Source organism: Sylvia atricapilla, chromosome Z (genome assembly GCF_009819655.1).
Source record: "Sylvia atricapilla isolate bSylAtr1 chromosome Z, bSylAtr1.pri, whole genome shotgun sequence".
Taxonomy (NCBI): domain Eukaryota; kingdom Metazoa; phylum Chordata; class Aves; order Passeriformes; family Sylviidae; genus Sylvia; species Sylvia atricapilla.
In genome coordinates this window covers 8670184-8693391 of record NC_089174.1, presented here as the reverse complement: position 1 = coordinate 8693391, position 23208 = coordinate 8670184, and the positions used below count along the sequence as shown (strand labels likewise).

At 43.7% G+C, this 23208-nt stretch overlaps 1 protein-coding gene across 1 annotated transcript in view; it reads right to left on the bottom strand.

Moving 5' to 3' along the window:
• Positions 1-756: 756 nt before the first annotated feature.
• LOC136373920 (glypican-4-like) overlaps positions 757-23208 on the bottom strand; it is a 67262-nt gene continuing 44810 nt past the window's right edge. The window contains 6 exon segments of the mRNA XM_066338986.1: positions 757-2979; positions 3807-3982; positions 6125-6261; positions 6660-6806; positions 7012-7142; positions 12891-13056. Coding sequence (XP_066195083.1) covers positions 2771-2979; positions 3807-3982; positions 6125-6261; positions 6660-6806; positions 7012-7142; positions 12891-13056 — 966 coding nt within the window. The 3' untranslated portion in view covers positions 757-2770.

The following is a 23208-nucleotide window of genomic DNA, read 5'->3' as shown; positions in this document are numbered from 1 at the left end:
CTCATAATGGCACTGGTCATGTGGGGGAAAAAAAACCAAAACAAGAAACATCTGAAAGAGGGGAGCACACGCCTTCCCCAAAGTGAGCAGCACGTCTTATCCCCATCCGTATGGTTTAGTTTACAAGCTCGTTTCAGAGAGCCAACTTCACACACAAACACAAAATAAAAGCAGGAACACAACTTTTTTTGTCCTACATTGATGTTTACTCTTGTTTCCTGCAGCCCCAGGTGACAAATCTGTCCTTTATACACTGGATATCTCTTGTTCTATGAACAAAGTAACTGGACACGCTTAAAAATGACAGGAGGTCTTTGCATTGGTGGCTTGTACCAAACTAAGGAATAACAATAAGTGAGCAATTAGTTGTAAAAGGCTAAATATAAATTCAGAAGCGTACAGAAATGCTCAAAACCAGGAGAATTTACAAGCAACTTTCTTACATATGAACAATTATGCCAAGAAAGGGAGATGTTGGAGCAGGCAGCCACTCCGAACATAAGGGCTTTTGTTCCACCAGTCTGAAAGCTCTGAAGAAGTTTTATTTTTTTTTTATTCTTTTTTTCTTCATTTAACTCTGCTGGCCTGCCAGCTGGGTATGAGCCAGAAGGGTTATCCAGTCAGACCTTACTGCGATATATTTACAATGGTAGTGCATCTAAGGTTTGTTTATTTCAGGGTTAAAATTCAAATGGCTCGAACCATTTAAATAATTAAAGAGCAATCAGAAAATGCCATGAAACCAAACAAATCAGGAAAAGTCATGGAAACCATCAGCAATATTTAATTCAGAAATTCTCTTTGTTAGGGAACTTTGCTGAAAGAAAACAGCTGGATGTAGTTCAACCCTCTAAATTAAAAACAATCTAACAAGGTCTATAGGGATAACTCTTTCAGCTACATACTGGAGACCAGATTCACTTCTACCAAGTAAATGCAATAGCACTCAAAGCTAGAAAGGAAATTCCTCAGAACTGAGGTAGTTTCTAAGTATCAGCACATTTTCCAATTCCTCGCAAGACAACTTAGCTATTTACAATCCATTTTTTCCCACACATAAATTTTTTTTTCAATTTTATGGTTCCATGATTTATTTTCTAAAGAAAAATAATCTAAGCAGAATATCCCCAAGTCTACTAACATCATGTTTTAATAAATAACTGGCTACTTCTAGTAAAATTAAGCCTCCAGGATTATTTATATCAGCCAAGAATACTCTGTCTTTATAGCTTTGCAGAAATTTGGTGTGAAAATAAAGTTGAGTATAATGCTGACCCTGAGCTAAGAAGTAATTAATGCTTCAATATAAAAATAGAAAATTATCCTTTATGACACAAGGGTGGAATAGAGCAAACCTTTTCTGGATTGCTCTCCTGGCCAGATCCAGGCATCCAGCCAGACCTAAAGGCTATCCAAAGCAGGAAGAGACGTGCAGAATAATTTTGAGTCTTTCAAAGACGTTGCTTTTGCTAAAACCCTTTTAAAAATTATTTCATCTCTTTTCTTAAAAATATACATTTCTTTTATTCATGATTTGCTGTTCCCCACAACACTGTTCCAAATTCAACAGCACAGGTAGAGAGAGGGTATCTCAGGTAGTGCCAAAAAGCTAGAGGTGGTGGGCATCAGCTCCCAGGAGACTAAACACACCCAAAATGAGGCATCTTCAGCCCTGCCAGCTTCAGCTTCCATGTACTTGCAACAGTGCCTGCTCCTTCTCTTTTGACCCCATCAGAGAGGAAACAAAACTCTTGCAAAAACAAATCCAACCCCTCCCCACCTGCCCTCCCACACAGGATTCCTCAAAACCAGAACTAAAACCATTAAAAAAAAAATCAATACAGCATTCACCTAACACACGTGCAGACAAGATACACGTTGGCATTTGGATCTGCAAGACAACAAGTTGTTTCCAACTGAACAAGTTTAATGCCTCATTCCCATGGAGGATGCACACTGGGAACTGACCCACAGGAGTTACAGCTAATTGCAAGGATCCCGGGGAACAAATGACAACTCTTCTCAGAGTCTGCAGAATGGGAATTCTCTGTAGTCCCTTCCAATTTAACCAAAGCTCCTGTAAAGCAAGCACAACCTGCTCCTGGCATGGATGCCCTATGCTAACGGGGCCCTTGGCACGATGACCAGTTCTGCCTTCACCTTCTGTTTTACCACATAATAAAGACAAATGACTTCCACTTCTCTCCAGATAAGGCAACTAACATAATGTGGATAAATGGGAAGTTGACTACATGAAACATTTTCTGCTTGTTGGCCAATTATTTTTTCCTCGTAAGATAACATGATAAATAAAACCTGCTTCTGTACAGATACTTCTCATTTCAGAAACACATACTTGTTACAGGCCAAGAGAAGACCCTGGGGTTTTTGTTTTTGTAAGAAATACAGTAAGAGAAAAAAAAAAGAAAAGAAGTGATAAAGACACAAATGCAGAGCTAACTACAGGCTTGTATATACATTTTTGTTATCCACCTCTAACATGGACTCTTGGTGAACGGGATAGACTGGTACTCCCCATTCCTGTTATTCCCAGGATAGCAAGGGAAAAAAATAAATCAGTATCTTAAAACCAGTGGCAACATAGTAAAAACTGTACACTGTTGTCCATTAACTTAAAAAGCGAAGTCTCTAGATGGTATAAAAGTGAAAGCAGGTGCCTTCTACCTTTGATAATAAAAGTCTTTTCCCCCTCCCCCTATTCTGCACATATCTCCATTCTCCATTATCTCCATTATCTCCATTATCTCCATTATCTCCATTGTCTTTGCATGGCCAAGAACAAAATGCTAAGGAGCAAGGCTGCTTGTGATAGGCCGCTCCTGGTGGCAGCAGAAGTGTTCACGGTCTTGTCACTCTTGTTGGAGCTCCCGGTGACCTCGGTGGCGTTGAACTCGAACTCCGGGGAGCACTGCTGGAGCTCACAGCCACTGCCACTCTCCTCCCCGCTGCTCTCCTCACCTGGGGAAACAAACACGCCTGCTGTCCTCCTCTGCTGCCAGCACAAGACAGCAGGGGGAAAAGGAGAAAGTGTGGCTGTTCTGGTGTTTATGAGAGGTAAGTGTGGGTCCCCTGGTTAATGTGATTTCTGCGAGCACTCATCACATCTGGGTGATGGTTGCAGCCCAGAAAGTCAATCACATCCTAGGCTGCACCAAGAGCAATGTGAGCAGCAGGTCAGGGAAGGGGATTCACTCCCTTTACTCCACTCGTGACCCCACATGGAATTCTGAATTCAGCTCTGGCGTTCCCAGCATAGGAAGGATCTCCTGGAGGGAGTCCAGGGAAGGACACAGAAATAGTCAGAGGCTGGAACACTTTTCCTATGAGGACAGACTGAGAGAGCTGGGATTGTTGCATTAAGACAAGGGGTAATGGTTTTAAACTAAAAGAAAGAAGATTTAGATTTGATATAAGAAAGAAATGGTTCTATGATGAGGGTGGTGAAACACTGTGGCACAGGCTGCCCAGAGAGGTGGTAGGTTCCCCACCACTGGAGAGACTCAAGGTCAGGCTGGTTGGATGGGGCTCTGAGCAGCCTGATGGAGTAGATGATGTCCCAGCTCATTGCAGGGGTGTTGGACTAGATGACCTTTAAAAGTCCCTTCTAACCAAACTATTCCATGGCTTTGTGGGAACACCCCTCCCCACACAGCCTGCCAGAGAGGCTGGTTCCCACCCTCCTGACGCTTACCCACAGCTGAAGCCTAACCAGCTACCCGTGTTAGCATGAAATCCAGTTAAAAAGGGAAAAAGAAAAAGCAAAAGGCAAACAACAGCAAACATACTTATGTCAATGAAGTCGACATCATTCCCACTGTAGGCATTCTTCAGCTTGTTGGTCATCACCCGCAGAGCCATGATTTGTCGGCGAATCACCATGTCTGGCTTGGTAATGTCAACTTCAACCTCTGGGTTATTCACTTGACTTGCTAAGCCATTTCCAGTCACTGCAAACTCATACCTGAAAAGAAACCATTCCTGCTGGTACCTGAGCTGCATCTCAGCAGGGTCCCATGCCAAAGGATGACACTGTGGGAACTCTGCAATACCATCCCTGCTTTCAAATCTGGGTGATATTCTGAGCCCAACAGCATCTTTCCACATGCTAAACCCCACACAGCCCTTCTTTACCCCACCTCCCCTCCCTGCAATCTCTGCAGCATGTGGAATGAAGCAATATTTTCATTTACACTGTGACACAAGGGCAGGGGAATGACAATTTTCTCCCCAGACTGAAAAGAAAAGAAGATCTGGGGTTTATATTAATAATGGCGTTCAACAGGATAAATCAGCTCGCTGCAGGCTACAGAGCAATACAAGGTGCTGAGATGCCTTGATGCCAGTTAGATGACACTTTTGGGAGCACAAACTTCAAGACCATAGTTATCCCACAGAAACCTATAGTAACTGTTAGAGGCAAGACTGTCATTCTAGCTTTGAGTAATGCACTTTAACCATCAAGCTGAGATATTGAATGTGTGCTTCTCACCACACAGACATGAGATGCAATTTCCCTAATAACCCCAGCAGGAGAAACATCTGTGATGCTGTAGCCCCACACATCAGAGAAAGGGAGAGCCAAGATGTTCAGCTTCATAAGGTGTACATGCTCAGGTCCAAGCACATGCACAGACTCCTGGTTTAAAAGAGAGACTGAGCAACAAAACCTAACAGAACACATTTCCTGACACAGGTATTTGGAATATCGTCTTATACAGCAGGGATAGAACACATTCCCCTTTCCTTCAATTACCTGACTTGCTAGATTCAGTTAAACAGAAGAAAACATTACTTAGTTATGATGCCAACATCAGTACCACAAGACAGAGAAAAGCTTTTAGCACAGTCTACTGATCCTGGACACCAGGCAGTGAGACGTAATCATACTCTGAAAAGCATGCTCAAACCCTTTCCTATACATGAGAGTGACAATGACGATGATAATAGGTGGTTTTGTTATTACTTGTGATCAATACTGTATGTTTCAAAGAAGTCTGAGACCAAAGTGTGGAAGACTACCAAACTTCGACTTTACTGGAGTCATGGAGAAAATAGTAAAGCAAACACTCTTGCCCAACCCACACAGGATATCCACCCTGCCCTGTCTCCTTGCCAAGTGCTGTCAAGTTTTCATCTCTCCTCAATACTGGTGCCCCTGCACTCACTGAGGGTATCTTCAAAGAAAAGCCCCTAGAAGCTGCTAATAAACAAGATTTCAGGAGGCAGAGCCATTTCTGCATACACCCGTAACATTGCCCTAGAAAGTACGGCAGAGTTTTAGGCACACACAAAACAGTGCACAAGTTATGAGGTCTTGCTTAGTGCTGTGGCCCAAAACTATCAAGCACAAAACTTGCTATCACTTAGAACCCCAGACAACTGTTTGTTTGGTTTTTTTTAATGGAACATCTTGGATTGTGCTTATTTCCTCAGTAAGCATACAGGAAAAAAAAAGCTTTTATTTCCAAAATAAAAGCTAAACAGTTACATAAACCATATGACAGAAAAACTCTGTCTTACTCATATGTTGGCAATTTCTTCCTTACAAGAAAAAAAGAAAAAAAAAAAAAAGAAGAGTTTTGTAACTATTTTTTCCATAAAAAGTGTAAATGAAACCACTGGCCCCCTTGTGCCACTGACCTCAGCAATGGAGAAGGTCTCCACCCTCCATCACCCCTGCCTTTGCTCAACAAAGAAACCAGTTCCTGGTGAAAACACCAACTGGGGGCACTGGGGCAACAGTGCAGTCAATCAACACAAGCACCTCTGCTCTGTGGCTGCAATACAGGATTTTGTATAGATCATCTCCCCAGTTCCACAAACAACTAGTAAGGGGCATAAGTCCATGGAGAGATGACCTATTTGGGTATCTACACTCTGCTCCCTCCTCTAAAAGAAACTCCCATGTAGAGCTTGGACAACACTTTGGTGTTATATTCCAGTTCTTCCATCTACAAAAACAAAAGGGATAATGGCAGCAGTCTGTCTTGGTGAACTGGGATCACTCCTGTAGGAGGAAAGGGCTCAGGTAGAGGGATCAGGTCATAGGGAAAGTCTGGGGTGAGAGGGAAAGGGTTAACCAGAGGCAGCAGCATCACCAAACCTGCTCTTGGCGCTCCCATTCCAGCACTCGTTCTCATTGACACTGCCTACAGACATCTTTTCATCATTGCAAATGTTGCCAGGGAGAGATGACCAAAATTTTTTGGCTTGTTTCAGCTTCTCTTTCACATCAGTAACCTATTAAATGAAAGAAAAAAAGGAACACAAGACATAATCCAGAATACCAAACACTCAGTAAAAGTGAAGTTGGGAAGGTATTTTGTATCACAACAGACATGTACAGGCCAGATCTTCAGGCTGTGAGTTTTGATGGTTGATTTACTTTTTTAATACAAAATTAAACACTGCTCTCAAACACATATTATTCATAAGCCAAGCTTTTAACACAGGCACTTCTCTGACACAGAAGGGTTGAGGTAATTAATGTCTAGAGCTATGGGCAGATTACACCCCTTAGAGAGTCTGAAGACAGCCAAGGAATATTAAGAAAGCCTATCAGTTAAAAATGGTATATTATACACTGTGGTACCTAAGTATGAAGCACCTGTGTGGCACCAGCAGGACCAGGCACTCACCAGTCTGTCCAGGCTTGTGCCAGCAGCTGTTGTTGGTCGCTCCTCCGGGTTGTAGGGTCTGAAACGAGCAGTGAAACCACTTTCGGAGACAGAGCGAGCAGTCCGGCCTTGGGCAAGTGTTTTTGGCTGGCCACATCCCTGGAATACCTATGTGAGAGAAGGAAAGGACTTTATGAAATAAGGTCACAAGAGCCTCCCTTTTCCAGGCTCCAACGCAGCCCCTGCCCAAAATAATACATTAGCTTTATAAATACTGAGAGGGCATTCAAGAAAAAAACATATTGACAAGAACAGGGAAATAAAACACATTAAAATAAAAAAAAAATCCCAAGTGTCCTCTTGGCCCATTTACCTTCTGAGACACCTGCATGCTGTTCTCCTGCATATTCATGATCGCATCTGAAATTTTCACATCAATGGGATCCATGACAGACTCAATGTTGAAAGGTCCCTCCAGCCTCTCTGCTACCAGCAGCATTGAATCTAACACAGAGAGAGAGAAAAACAAAGGTTTGTAATGTATGAGAATCTAACACACAGAGAGAAAAATGCGGATTTTTAATGGAGGAACTTCACAAAAAAGAATTAAGAAGGGTAACAGTTTGAGCACACGGACATTAACCACTGCAGTGTCACCTCTGACCAGCACACATCTCCAGGAAACATTTTGCTCGGTTCCCAGAGCATTCACCTTCACCAGGCAGTTAGATGCTGCCAGCACCAAAGCACAGGCTCATGTACATCAAAAGCCATCACAGTCTGCCAACAGCAGTCTGTAATCAGCTCCTCCCATCAGAACAAGCATTACTAACACTCTCCTTTCCATGCTCATTTATTAAAGGCTGCCTTGTGTCATTTGTTTTTCAAGACTGATTTCAAAGCCATCAGCTTCCTCATGCTGGCTTTGAGCACAAGGCACCAACATACAAGGGGACCCAAAACAATCCTTGATACCATCTTTCCCTTATGGACAGCTACAGGCTTTTTCCTGCCTGGGGAAGCCAAGGGATTGCAACTCCTAGCATTACATGGACAATTTGCACAAGGGAGGGAGTCTGTGTGAGATCAGGATGAATGCTGTGCACTCATGATGTATTTGGCAAATGTCTAAGCAAGGGGAGATGGAAAGTCTCTTAGCCAACACTGGGTCACTCCTCCTGTGCCAACATGCACGTCCTCATCAAATGCATCATTAAACACAGCAGCTACTGGACCATCCACTGCTTCCTCTGGGCAATTATTACTGGCATTAAGGCTTTCACCCTGCACTGCATTTAAGCCTTCTCCCCTACAAGGTGCCTCCAGGAATACACCTGGCACTAAGCCCTTGTCTCTTCTCACCCATCACAACCTTAATTAACTGTTACCTTTCACTGTCGTCCCTCAACCCCAAAGCATTTGCTGATCTCCTCTCCTACATCACTTCATGATGCTCTGCCACAAACTCATCTTTTTCCAGTTGCATGTAAATTCTTCAAATTTTCCTAGCCTAGATGATGAGGACAGACCAGCCCCTCTGGCCCCAAGGAACTCCTCCCTGCTCCTAAGATATGCCTGGTCCCTTCCATTAATGAGAAATGGGTATTTCATACTCAGTCTATTAATGTTTCTCATGACATTCATCCTCCTCCTAAGTGCAGAAGGTACTTTACACAAACAGAAAACTTCTGGGGGCTCTGGCTATCTGCTGAAGTCCTATAAAGAAACTCTACATACTGAAAAATTTAGTAATAGCTCTGCCTTAGTGCCCAAGTCATGTTAAATTAACTGCAATAAAAACCCCACAAATGATGAAAAATATACAACTAAGCTATTTGAGTATGTAAAATTATTATTATTATTAATAAAAGCAACAACTAAACACAAAAATTATAATAATAATCCAACACCATAACTCCCAACATGAATTGCAGATGCTTTCCTGGCCTGTAAATCCACTTCTTAAAGAAAACTCTATATTCTAAAGATTTGCTGGGTGTTAGTTAAAGGACTATCATTAATTAACCCCCTCTCACTCTCATTCAGCTCCACCAAGGTGTGGGTGTTTAGGGAGTGAGCTCTGGTGGAGCTGGAGGCCCCAGGAAAGGCAGTCACTCTGCAGGCACACACCACCGGCATCAAGGACAGAATTCTTGCAGGGCATGGCTGGAATTTCACCATCAGGAACTACAAACAGGTCTAACTAAATGCATTAAAAAAAAAAAAAGGGGGGGGGGGGAAGGGGGAAAATAAGGAGATGGTAATAACAAATGAAACAAAGAGTCTTAGACTGTATTGTGATGGGCTCCAATAAAGTGATGCTTCAAATCTCTGAGTAATGACTGCTAGCATGAATATACCATTGTGCCGGAGGAGAGAAAAATGCTTTTGATGTGCTACCAAATGGAGACTTTTGTAAACAAGTGGAGCACAACTTAAATGTGTTCATCACTGTCAAAGCTTTTGGGGTTTTTCACGTGCATAAAGAACATCCCAGTGCAGTGTGCAGGAAGCCACTCATTTCAAATAAAAATATTATGAATAGACAGATAATAAAACACACAAAATGCACAGGAGGGTTTTTTTTTAAAGAAGAAAAATCATTCCATTTTGTAACTACTTAATTCTCTGAGTGGCCAGGAAAGGCCACAGATCAATAAAGTGTTTGTGAAAGACTGAAAGGAAACATAAACCCCAATTCTTCTGGCTGTTTGGCATCTTTGTAAACTTTGAGCCGGGCAGGCCATCCACAAGACCATGGGAATGTAGAGCGAATTGGGTCCTTTGTTAGCAGGGGTGCCATGGCGTTCCATGTATCACAGCCCAGGAATGCAGCCTCTGCTTTGACTGCCGATAGAGAAAATGCATTCGGCCTCCAGCAGAGCTGCCAAAGCTGGCAAGAAAAGATAAGGAAAGTAGTAATTGGAGTTGGGATTGATACTGGCAAGGAACACTAAACGAAATAAAAAAAAAGGTGGGGAGGAGCAAGGGCTGGGGGGTGCTCTGCCTCATCCACAGTTTTGATTTTGGAGGCATCTTACAAACTTTTACCTCCCACCAGGAGCTGGCTGGTGTCCCCAGAGCAGTGGTGTTGAGCAGTGGTTCCCTCTGGCAGCCCTGTCTGATGTTGCTAAGGCTGGCTGGGGTTCAGGGCGCCGCCAGCACTGCTGCCCGCAGGAGGGGAAGCTCCAGCTCCAGGAACCAACCTTTGACTAACTCATCTCCCAGAGAAAGAGTTTCCATTATAGGCAGGAGAGAGGAGTTGATTTATCAATTATTTGACCCAGCTTTCGTGCAAAGCAAATTATATTTACAAGCCACGGTGAAGCGGCTCAGCTTTGCTTCACTAAAAAGCCCAACTCTGGCAGAGTGAAGAATTTACCCGGGCCATGTATTACAAACACACAGCAGGACAAAGACTGTCTCTCCTCCCTGTACAGGGAGATGGAAGTGGATTTAGGTGGAAAAAAAAAAACCAACCAAGACATACCATCTAGCACCATCCCTTAAAGACCCTTTTCCTCTTGCATACATTTGTCCTTGCTACTGGCATTGAGACAATCCTTGGCAACAAAGCACCTCGCTCTCATGAAGGAAAGCAATTCTTTCTCATTGTGCCACCAATAATCAGAAACCCACATCTTCAGCCTCACTGTCTGACTTGAAGAACAAAAGGCAGTTTTCAGTCTTAACCCCAAGATCTGATTTAAAAGAGGAAGGAAGGAGGGGGAAGACCTTGACCATTCATTAACAACAATATTTTTTTTTTTTCTTTTTTTTTTCTTTTTTTTTTTTTAGCGGGTGGGGGGGGAATTCTTTGCACACAAAGTAGTACTCCAGATATGTATATGGAGCCTGAATTCAACATCTTTGAGCAGAGTAAACCTTTGTGGAGAAAAAAAAATCATGAAAAGGCACTGGAGATTAACACTGTTCATTCAGGAAAGCTCCAACCCCCCAACAGCCTGTTTGAAACAAAGTATACCCCTGTCTAATTGGTGTACAATTGTGTCAGGAATAGAGGGAGAAATAATTTAGATAGTTAAAGGGGAGAAAAGAGTACAATTCGTTCATTATTTCATACTCCTCAGCTTTAAATGGTACTTTGGAGAAATAAGGAATTACAAAGTCTTCTTGTCTCAAAAAACCTACAAACTTTACATCCCAGCTTTACATAATTGACTTACTTATAGACCCACTAGCACACACAAATGCGTATTTCACATGCACTCACATTCATATACACTTGCAGCACTTGCTACAAGTTCTCTAATTTAACTATTTTTAGATTTATTTGATACATTCAAAATCTGGTTTTGACTCATAATAAATCATTGCCATAACTTCCTTGGCACTTAAACCCACAATGCAGAATCTCACTGAGACCACGGAGGTGGGTTTTTGGGATTTTGTGAGGTGGTTTGGGTGAATTTTTGGGGTGCTATTTCTTTAATTATTCAAACCTTTAAACACACACACAAGATATTTGTGGCATATGCCCTGCCCTAAACACCAGATATATTTAATTTAATTTGTCTCGAGTGGCAAACTGAGAGAGAAACCAACATAACTAGCACCTGTTCACTTATTAAATCGTCTAAAGAAAGCACAGCTTAAGTTTTCTGTATCTCTACTGCACTACAACCATCAACCCAGAGTGCAAGAACCAAGCAAATACTGCCAATAAATGTAACAAAGCTTAATACCATACTTAAGTAACAAGCAGGCAAGAAGCCTTTTGAGGAAGAACCACTGCAAGAAGAAAGCTCTGCTTCCAGCCTGGAATCACATGTATTTATTTTGTCTTGTTTAATAATCTTAATTATTGTATGCAGTCCCTGATCAGTCTGGTGTGACAGGGTTTGCCGGCTTCCCCCAAGGTTCGTTTTTAGCCACATACCACCTACAGCAATTAGCTGCTTGTGCTTTTGTCTGTTTTCTGGCATTATGCCCTTCCCTTTCATGGGATTCTTCTATTCTGCTTGGACTACATGTTTGCAAGTCTCCTGGCTTTGAGCTATTTCAGCAACAATTGTAGTTGAAATACTTAATATTCTCATGAGAAAGACTGCTGTGAGGAATGGGGGGGGTGGGGCGTCAGCCTCCCAGAGAATGACTTGGAAACCCAACTTAGTGTCACATTTAGCTCTCTATATGGAATACACACACAAAAAAATGCCTTCTGAAAGTAACACTCTGCACACATTCAGTTGGCATGAGCAGCAAAGTGAAAATCCAGTGCACAAAACAGAGGAAAACAAGTTCCAAGACATAAATGTAGCCTGAAATGTCAGCTAGCAGCAATTAATTTTTTTTAATTTTGCAACTTAGTGAAACAAAAATCTTTTCTTTGTAACAATCTTTTTTTTTTTTTCTTTTTTTTTTGGTGAGTGGAATGGGAAGAGTACCACAGCCTTTCCAGTAGCAGCAGATACTTTACATGTGCACTTCATCACACATTAACTAGAGTGAAGCGACTGCTCCCAAAGGATGCCTGATCACAGATAAATCAAACCTCCTGGAAAAGCAGCACAAATGAAAACGTTTAACATTATCTATTGCCTGTGCCCCAAGATGTGATGTACTACCAATTCTGATGAGCCTTGACCCAAGGCAGAATTTAACATTTCAGTCTAAATTTTATACAATGAATGTGTGTATAAGCAGAGAACAGAAATAAGAAACAGGAGGAAGAGGATGGCAAAAGCACTCGCACAGTGTCACATGAGACCTGCTGACACTGCAAAAGGATGGTGGCTGAGCACCAAATGAGCTGTTTAAAAACAGATTCAGACATGTCCTATTCAATATTTAGTGTAAAATCCAGGCCTACAGCTTTTCCCAAAGCTGTTCATGGCTGGCAAGAAGACTCCCAGGCTGCTGAAGGAGGAAACTGACTTCAGGAAGAACAGCTGTATGGTGACAACAAGGTGTAAGCAGCATAGAAAAACTGGCTTGCACACATGCTTGGACCAGCAAGAAGAAACATTCCAAGCCTACAAGCCCATGCCACCTCCATCTTCCTAAAGCTTGCTGCAACAAAAGTCACTGGCACAACATTCTCATTTATTTAGAGGTTACTGTGAATGGCAAAAGGTGTGCTGTACACAGAGGTGTGGAAGGAAAAGATACCCATCACAGATACCTGAAAAACCTGCTACAGCTCAGCACAGTACCACTCACAGTGCTATTCAGGTGAGGGGCACAGTATCAGTGCAGACCTACATGCAGTTTTAACTTATACTGCCTTACCTATAAAGATATTCCACTCTGCATCCAAGTCCCCTTGGTTGGCCAAGCAGCCTCTCATGACATTAAAGCAGTAGTTGTAGCAGGGCTTCACCGACACCAGTCCTCGGCAGTGTGGGCAGTACATCATCTTCAGCAGCGCTCGTGTACCCTGTGGCGTGGGGTTTACCTTTACGAGAGAAAGAGACAAAAGGACAAGAAAATTAGCCCTCAGCCACTTAAGTAAAAAACCCCACACATTTACCCCAAGGTGCATGGGACAGAGCTGTGCAGAAGAGACAGCAGCAAGGTCAGACATCGTTGTTTGGTCCTTGCTTATGTGAGATGAGAGATCCGGGGAAGAGATGAAGGGGTCTGGTTCAGCCCCTTAGGTGTATCTGCTATTCCAGGGGACAGAGACAGCCCCCATGTCTGCAAAACATTATTTGCACTGTGCAGTACACCCTGTATGATGTGGGACCCCTCCCAGGGCTGCAACGATAGGCACCCCAAGGGGACAGGCTGCACTCAGGCTCAGGGAAGACAGTAAAATGCACCCAAGTCAAAATACGTCACACAAAGCTGCACTCTGAGCCCTGCTGCGAACGTATGCTGAAGATGATGATGCTGGGATTTTTCAGGAAAAATGTGGGATGTCAAGACAGGATGTCTGACACGATCCCAGTACCAAACCCACTGGGAGCATGCCTTCCTCCTCAGCGAGGCTGTGGCCCTTCCTGGACAATCACCCAGCAGGGCTCTCCAGCACAGAGACCAGCTCCTTTATATCACATTCAGGTCCTTCCACACAGCATTTACATGACAGATACCCAGGTTCATTTATACTCTGCACTCATCACGCTCAGTAACACCATTCCCCACACCCAAAGGAGGTGGCAGCTACAACCCTGCAGCTGAGGACAAGCCGGGAGGACCCTCAGAGCCACCGAGCAGCTGCTGGGCATGTGAGTGGAGCTGTCTGCAGCAGGCACGTCACCCCTGAGCCCTCAGCAGGGCCGTTTTCCAAAGTGACTCATGGTCATTCATGTTTGATTCACTCTCTGGCCCAGCTTCAAAACATTCATTGAAACCATTTCCATCCAGCCAGTCCAAAGCAGCATTAGCTCCATCCCGACCACATGGTGGGTCCATCTGAAGTGTTGAACAGAGAAGTTCCCTCAAGAGCAAGTTTAAGCCCTAATTAGCCACACATAAAAATAGAAAATTAAGATACAATCAGAGATACACTGATGAAACAGAAGCGATGTCTGGTATTTTAAACAATGCACCTGAGACTCCTTGTAAGGCATTTAGGGAAGTGCTCTAAAGAGGCTGTGATCCAAGACCATGCTGGAGGAGACAAACAACATCCCTGCAAACTCCCTCAACACAAACAGCTGGAGAAGTGGATGGTCTTCACATGTCATCTGCTGGAGGTCTGGGAACTGACCTCATAGCAGAGAGGACAATAGGACTAAGTGGAGATGAACATGCATGAGGAAGATCTGGTACTACACGTATGCTGAGGACTGTACTATCGCCCATGGAGAAACTAAGCTTCATCTTCTGGTGCAAAAACTTGTTGACAACCCGTGAAACTAGGAGGCAACAGATTTTAACAAAAACAAACCAGAAAAGAAAAAGCATTATATAATCAGGCTGGCTTTGTCAATAATATCGGCATATTTTTAAACCCTCTTGTCTTATGGAGACAGATGACAGATAAAGATCTGCTGTGTTTCTGACAAAAACCATGGTTTCTCTTCAGCAGGCAAGTGAACTGGTTAGAGAAACAGAAGGACAATTTTCTGCAGCTGATGCAGCTCAGCACTGGATTTTGGCTGGCCAGCAACATCAGATAGCACTTTAACCTTATTTTGTCCACAAAGAGCCTGTTTGGCAGAGGAAAAGGAAAATCCATGTAGAAAGCTGTTTGTGGCGGCCGTGGAATCTGATTCAGATGCTCCAGAGCATATACACATTTTATATTATATATATATTTGGAAGGCACAGTGGGAGCAGGAGCCCCAGCAGAAGGCTCCCTGCTGGGACAGCATGGCTTTAAAGGAGAGCTGGATCAAATACTAAGAGCTCAAGCAACAGAAACCAACTAAATCGGATGATTTATAGTTGGAAAACTGGAAACAGACAAATGTAAAGGTATCATCTGCTATCCAGATGGTGCACTCCTTTCAGAACAAAAAAGTGGCAGGGGGAACTAAATAACATCTCGCACCCAGAGACAAGAGCTCTGAAGGACGCTCAAGTTCAGTAGTTGTTTCTCTGATAAAAATCCCTTTCTGTGTCACTCAGCGGTAGGTGACAAGACTTCCATGCTATGTCCAGAGACCTATCAGTGGATCCTGGTCATCTTAGCACCGGTAGCCCTCGAAGGAGTGCTCTGCATTCTCCTTGGGAAGAAAAATTAGGAAAATGTTGATAGCACAGGCCAGGTGCTAGAGCAGTTTGAAGTGGAATGAGGAGCAGCAGCAGTGGAATGATTCCCCAGCCCTATTGTGGAAAGCTGCAGCTTTATGAAAGGGATTGCATGGCAGCATGCTGCAAAAACCCACCCAGCAGAGCCATGAACCAGGAGGCCCCTTCCCATCTTAGGTTCCCACCTCGCCCCACAAGGGTTGAGTGGCTGCAGCCCTGCAGCATCCCCTGCTTTGACAGTCCATAGGGGTTGATCTTTACAAATCCCAGCAGATGCAGGGGAAACTGAAGCTGCTTTCCTGCATTCCGCAGCAGGCAATATGCAATAGTCCCTTGGATTAGGTCCTTCGAACAAAGACACAGGATGATTTTAAAAGCAAGTGAAGTTTCACTTCCTTCCCCACACAGGTTTGAGTCCTGCACACACAGCTGAGCAGAGAGTGATTACAAAGCAAAAGACAAACCCCAGCCTGCAGTGACTGCCAAATCAATCCATACTGCCACTTATGGATGTAACCCACAGGAAAGCTGTTAAGTGTGCAACACAGTTGCAGGTAAAGAGGAAGATAACCAGCATATTAATCAGGCTAGAACTGGCATTTTATGGTGTCAAAATGCAACAGGAAGGCACAGAGATCACTCTAAGAGAGGGTTTTGGGGAACACTATGAGCAATTTTACCTCATTACAACAGTGACAAATGCTTAGCTGCTGAGTATCACTGCAAGAAGAATCTTAACCCCTGGCACGGGGCCTGTGCCCAGGCCAGAGCAGCTCTGGCTCTCCCAATGGGGTGTGCCATATGTTGCACTGGCAATTCTTCACAAGCTTTTAATGTTGGCCCTGCCACGCCAGGTGCAAGCTCTTAAAACGCCATTGTATGTAACAGTAAACCCAGATATGCTTTGTTCTGGGGTTGTGTTTATCTTGGAAAGCAACTCAAGTTCATTCAAACTGTACTCTAGAATGACCCTCAAAACCAAGTAATCTGCTTTCTAATAAAGCAGAGTACCAAAGAAAGCTTTATTTGCTGGAGGGGATTTACTCTGGTAGATTTGAGCCCAGGTAGTAGTAGCTGCAGAGCACATAGCCCATAAAAGCTTCTGATAGAAGTAAATGCACTCCTTCCTTTTATCTTGTGAAATTTATTTCCTTTCCATGGCGTTCCACACCACTGCAGCAATCCATCACCCTGTGGTTTCATCATGTAAATTACAATTTGTCCATATCTATATGCTTTGTCAAAAGTGAAGATTAAAAGCTGCTAACAGATGTGTTATGGCACCAATCATTCCAAACTTGCTCCTTAAAAATACAGATTAGCACACAACTCACAAAAATGAAGTGAAAAGCAAACAACTCAGGGCTTAATTGCAAACATTTTGCATCACCTTTGTTGGGGTATCGTCCCAACTTATATTGACTGGTGAAGGTAAAATCATGTTCCTGTAAAAGTGACATGCTCTTGGCATAATAAAATCTGTTTTTTCTTGGTACCTTGTCATACCCATCCCACTCCGGAGTTTCACATGAGGGAAACTGTTACACCCTTCGCCTTTTCCAGCTTGCTGGCAATTGCAGCTGGATGCATTCCTCTGGTAGAAACATCACCACCAAAGTACACACCTATGGAGTGCAATGCCTTATTCACAGGCTACCACAAAACCACCAAAACTCATGATAAACTGATCTGCTCAAGCAGATAAAGTTCAGAGAAGTGACTAGATTCTTTTTCATCTCCTTCCCAAGGCAAGAAATAGCTTTAGAGGAAGGATGACAGAGCTCCAACTATGGACAGTCCTGCAGGGAGCTCCCACCAGCTGTCAGACAGCCAGAGCTATATTATACTCTCTCATTCTACCCTCTAGTTAACATTAAGAATGTTAATAATAACATTTAAAATCCTGTCAGCTTTAATAACTATTTATAATAACACTGATAACTCAGGCTCTCTTATTTTCCATGCTTGCACAACAACAGCACTGTCATGCCAGCAGCACAGCTGCCAGAAAACATGAAAACCCAACAATTCGAAAATAAATGCAGCGAAATTACTTTTGTTTTATAATGTGCTTTCTTTGCACAAAAAAAAAAAAAAACAACAGCAATACTGGCTAAAAGACTGAAGGAGTAACTTCTCAGTGACATGGAAATATGATTTCAAAAACATATTCTGAAGCTGCCCATGAGATGCTCTAGGTTAGCAGTCATCCTAGACAAGTGAGTTGTCATTGATTTTTGGGACCAACACAACCCTACTTGCATCATTTTTTCCTTCTCTCAGTGTTGTGCAAGAACATCATCTTGGCACACACTGGTCCTGACGTTCAGCTCACTGTAAGGCAGAACATCACTAGGGAGGCTCCTGGTTTGCTTCCCCACCCCAAATATTCCAATATAAGTGTTTTGGAATCAACTACGTATTTAACCAATTTTGCTGGCCTGGTGCTAGAACATTAATAATTTACACAGCATCTGTTTCAACCACAGATTTGGGCCTCTGAGTTCTTGCATGAGGGAACACATTTAGGAGTGATTTTGGGAACTGCATGACGCTGTCTCAACACTTGCTACCCACGGCGATGTCTGCTGCAGTATTATCTCGTGCAAGGAATAGTTCAAGAGTATATTTATGCTCAATTCCCTACTTACATGCTCCCCCCCCTCCAGATGTGACAGTGCCAAGAGGAAAAGCAGAGCTCCTGAGAATCACACCACCAGGCACTCAAGCTGCTCAGTCTCAACATTCACATGCTTGTCTTCCCGAACAGCAACCTCAGCCCACAAGGGGCACAGGGGACCTCGGGGTGCCAGCCAAGTGGATGCCTTTCCCTCTGAACACTTACATAGCAATGCCACACTAAGCATCTCCTGCTCATAGTGCCCTTGGGACCAAAGGGCCTTTCACATCAAGCTTGTTCTCTGTAGGAACAAGCCTCTCCCTGCCTCAAACACCAAGGATCATGAGGAGCATTCCATTTGCTTTAATGAGCAAAGCAGCAGGGGCATTTATCTGGGCATCTACAACCAAACCCATCCTTAATTATCCCTCACATTGTTTTCAAAATTAGCAGCAGAACCACAATGCAGGGCAAAGAAAGAAAAAGCCAAAACCATGCCAGTGGACTGAAGTACTCCTGCATGACACCATTGGCTCCAAATCCACAGTCCTATCCACGCACTCCCAGCCCTAAATCTGAGCTGACTGCTGCTTCAGCATGCTTTGAAAGCCTAGCACAGGCCCTCAGATGGCTGGAACTGAGGCAGATGCAGTCACATTCTTGGCAGGTCTTCTCAGGGTCGTCTTTGATGTGGAGAAGTGCTTGGTATTGTTTTCTGCATTGATGTTTGCCCCTGGTATGTGGAAGGAAATGTCCTTGTGCACGGCAGCCCCTTGGTCTGACCTCGTGGCTTACAACCCGCTGCCTGGACAGCACTGCCTCTTTGGAGGTCCCTTTGCTACACACCAGAAGGGCTCCTTAGCTCCTCTGGCTGTTTCTTAGTTACCCACATAGCAGAAGCATTGTTCCCCCATCCCTTCTCAATGCATGCAAGCAACATATTCCATTTCTGTCACTTCCCTGGCAAGGCTGGATCTTGCCCGAGCAAAGTATTTTAGCCTTTGGATATAGGAACATTAAATTCCTCCTGAAAGAGGATTACAGTCACATTCCCCTTAAGTCAAACCAAGGGCAAAAACTGCACAGAGGGAGGTTGGATTTCTGATTAAACTTTTAGATCCTCAAATGGTAATTACAAGGGACACAACTGTTACCAAAACCAGATCTCGGTGCCCTACTATTTGTGATGACACAGGCCTTAATTCTTATTCATTCATTGTTTTAGTATTTTCATCACTGCTTCACCTAAGCCAATGGCAGGTCCACATTCAGTACCCATGACAAAAATCACACAAGCCAGGTTGCTGGCAGACCAGCAGGCTGCTCATGCAGACCAGCAGGTCAACCAACAGCTCAACCTGTGCTCCACAGGTATCTCATTCATGAGATGAGGCAGCTCAAAGCAAAAGGGTGTAAAAAGCCACTGGGCTCCCACTCCAGCTTTGGAGCACCTGTGGGAAAGCAATCACCTGCCCCGCTGTGCAATTCTCTTCATAAGGAATTTGAAGAAAATTCCCTCCCTGACTGCTACCATTACACTTCATTATGGCAGAAATGTCAATACAAGGAAAGCTGACCTTCTCCACCCACTAGGAACATCTCCAGCAGACTCCTCTTGATTGCTAATAGCAGCAGAGGACAGCAGATGAGGAAGTAGGTGTAATCCTCATATGAAACTGCATTATTTCATACGGCTCACAACTGTGCTTCCAAACTAAACATCATTTCTTGCACACGCCTTTCAAGCTGCTGCCTTTCTCAGGGTTACCAAGGATATGCTGGAAGACTCTTGCCAGTGGCCCCGATGCTTTGGAGGCAGTTACATCTCATGTGGCATTTAGCACACAAATGCTTGTTCAGGGGGTGATTTGAGAGCTTCCTGAGCTCTCAGCAGTTCTGCCTCAAATTTTAAGACAGAAGGGCAAGCGGGGAAAGTGGTAAAAGAATCCCAAACCAACAGCTTATCAGTATGAATTTCTGAGGGGGCTCCAGAAAGCTCTCACCACCACTGCAAAGTGCAGAAGGTGACACCCACACATCGTGGTTTGCAGAGAGATGGTGACACAGACACAGAGATCCAGTGCTGGGTGGCTGCATGCTTCAGCCTTCATGTGCCTCTGCTGCTGCCCTCCAGCCAGACCTCCCCTCCCAGCTCCTCCTGACTCTACAAAATGCTGTCAGGGAGCCTAGCCCTTGATTTCACTTCTTCCCTCACAAACAGGGACCTCCACCCCCCATACCTGTAGCTGACCTAGGCTCCACAAGCCCCAGTGCACTTTGCCCTCAAAGGTGTCATGACCCTCCACCAGGCTGTGGGTTTAATGGCATGCAATTATGGCAACATCTCAGCAGCCTGAGAACTGCCGGGTTGCAGGTTCTCATCCATTTTCAGTCACTCATGGCTCTGGCTTGTATTTGCTCCTTTTTTCCAGCCCTGCCCAGGGCAGGAAATATCACTGCTGGCAGCAATTTAACCCGGCTAACTTCAGTGCTTGTCCAGAGCCTAGGAGCAAGAGAGTGATTAGGAGACAGGCAGATTTCCATCTCCTGAAGGCAGGGGCAGGAAGGTCAGGGAGCAAGCACCCAGCACCAGCACAGGACAGAGAGAAGCACTGGAGGGTCTCAGCCCCTTGTACCCAACCTCAGAGGCAGGGCACATTTCTAACAGGCAGGAACAGCATCCTGTACAGATCTGCTGTTCAGAACAGATCTAGAAAATTGTACTTTCTGGGTCTAAAGAAGGGAATTTGAGGGGTGAAGACTTGAGCATCGAAATTGTGGAGTTTAGACAGTTTGAAAAAGGTCTGTGCTTTCTCTCAAAACCATACAGTTTTCTCTGAGCTGTGTATTTCGGCACAGTGGTACATCTTTTGATCTATTCAAGGCTGAATTTAAAATTATTTTCTAGCATTCTGGCTCAGAAATCAAGCGTAGTTACAGCTTTTCAATATTCTTTCTTCTCTTACCCCTTTATTCCCAAACTCATGCAAGAACAGTATCCTTCTAAATGCAATTCCCTAGTGAAGATGTAAAAATATCTAGGATCATTAAAAAGCTATCAAGGCCGTTGCACTGTAGAGTGCTCTTTGCTCTCCTGATAGTATCCCGGGAAAGTACACAGCTGGGCCTTGCAGTAGTTTGCATTTCTCCTGAAGATTTTCAGTTAAACGTTTTTAAGTTACTTGTCACAAGGCACATTAAAAGTACCATTTTTTGGGTACCATTAAAAGTACCATAATTTGCATTCCTTTGGATATTTTTTCATAAAGAAGAATGAAGATTTATCCCCAAAGTTAATCCCTGGTATAAGCAGTCATTTCACTACAACTCCTGAGAAAAACTAATAAGGAAGAAAAGTCAATGGAATCATTATATAGAGCTCAGCAAAGTCAGACTAATCTATATGTAATGTGGGAAGGCCCAAAACACAGCCGCAGAGCAGCAGGCATAAAAACATCAGCTTTTAAACTCACATCTAGGATTTCCCATTGTGTCTTGCAGAAACACAATGTTAGATTCCCACTGAACGAGATTAAAATGCTACAGAAAACATTATTATTCCTTCTACTGCTGCAGCTAAAGCTTAGGTATTCAACAGCAGGGACTTTTGTTACTGCTTGGAAAAGTCAATCTGTTTTAGGATTTCCAGTGCAACTTGTGAAACTGAAGTGGAAAGTAGAGCAACTGTGATTGTCCACGGCATGTGAGCTATTTTTGCAGCTGCATGGGACTCTGGGTAGCTTTCCACACTCATGCAATTAATTCTAAGGTTGAAGGCAACTCTACACTCAAGGATCTTCAAAAGGGAAGGAGAAATCACGACGCCACCTCGGGTTCACGACTGATTCATAACAGATGCAGGGACCGTAGCCCTCGTGGTTCCGTGTCAAGTCTGGAGACGTTTTGATGAATTCTGAGCAGATGGAGCATAAACACGATCCCTCACCCATGCACGTTTACTGCCTATCAAGTAATTGCACCATACACAGGCTTAATAGCCAGACCTCCCACCCGAATATTTCATCTACAGCAGTAAAAACCCCACTCCCTGACCACAAGAGCTGCCACAACCACAAAAACAAGGGCCACCAAATCTGAAACCCCAACCAAGAGCCAGCAGGCTTGGCCAGTGGCCTGGCACAGAGATGTAACATTTCATCTGTTATCACCCCTCCCTTCCACCAGGACAGCATCCCTGAGGCTGAAAGGTTTTGTGATCTTGTAAGAGTGGCCCCCCTTGTCACACAGAGCTCCACACACCCATCCTCAACCAGCAGTACATTAATCTAACTTGAGTCAACCGTATGAGGCGAGGAATCAAGGTGTCCAAGGACCTAAACCTGTCACTGCTAACTTACAACTCATTCCTGGAGTCTGGGTATTTTAGTTAAGCAACTCCTTCCTTACTAATATTCTTTGCCCTTCCATACATGTCCAAGCCTATTGCCGGCTGTTTGCCTCATTTCTCTTAATGAAAGATTAACATGGAAGCACACTTCTTTTTTCCCCTATCCTCAGAGACAGTATTTTAATATTATCCCCATAAGTCAAAGAAATCTGAATTATTATCTCATTTAAGGATGCTGTTTGTGCTGCCTATAGAACTGCATTCTGCTTCTAATAGTATCTGAGCAGCTATTCTTTTTTTTTTTTTTTCCTGACACTTGGGGTGATTCAAACTCCTGCCTGCTCTTTCAGCCTCATGTTTTATTACTCCATAACCAGGTAGAGAGAAAGTAAATTACTCTCTGCCCAATTAAATTATTGCAATAAATCTTCCACAGGCCACAGGAAATGAGCTGCGTTCTTAAAAGGAAATCACTAGTATTTGTTATCTTACATAATCACTTCAAGGGGCTTATTGACTGTTCCCTATACCATACAACTCAAACTAAAAGACAAATCTCATGACAAAAAAGCAGTTACCCCACTTAAACAACTCCAAAGTGATTTATATTAAGAGGGAGGTAAACAAGTGACCAACACATCACGGCTGTTTTATTCCCCCAAAAAAAGTGACTTTACTATAAAAGTCTGAGGTGTAACTTGTGCTGCATGTGTGACATCAAGTACAAGTGGCTTCTGCCCTGTGCAGATGGCTCTTGCTTACTGTTATCACAGAAGTGCTGTTTGCTCATGTGAACTGCCTCTCCCCATGCCCTGGAGCGAGGAGCAAATCATCAGCTGCTCCATAATAGATGCCTGTAGCATCCATGACTCACTGTAATTTAAAGGCAATATTAAGAAGAAGATATGGCCATTACACAAGCAAACATGGTTATTTCC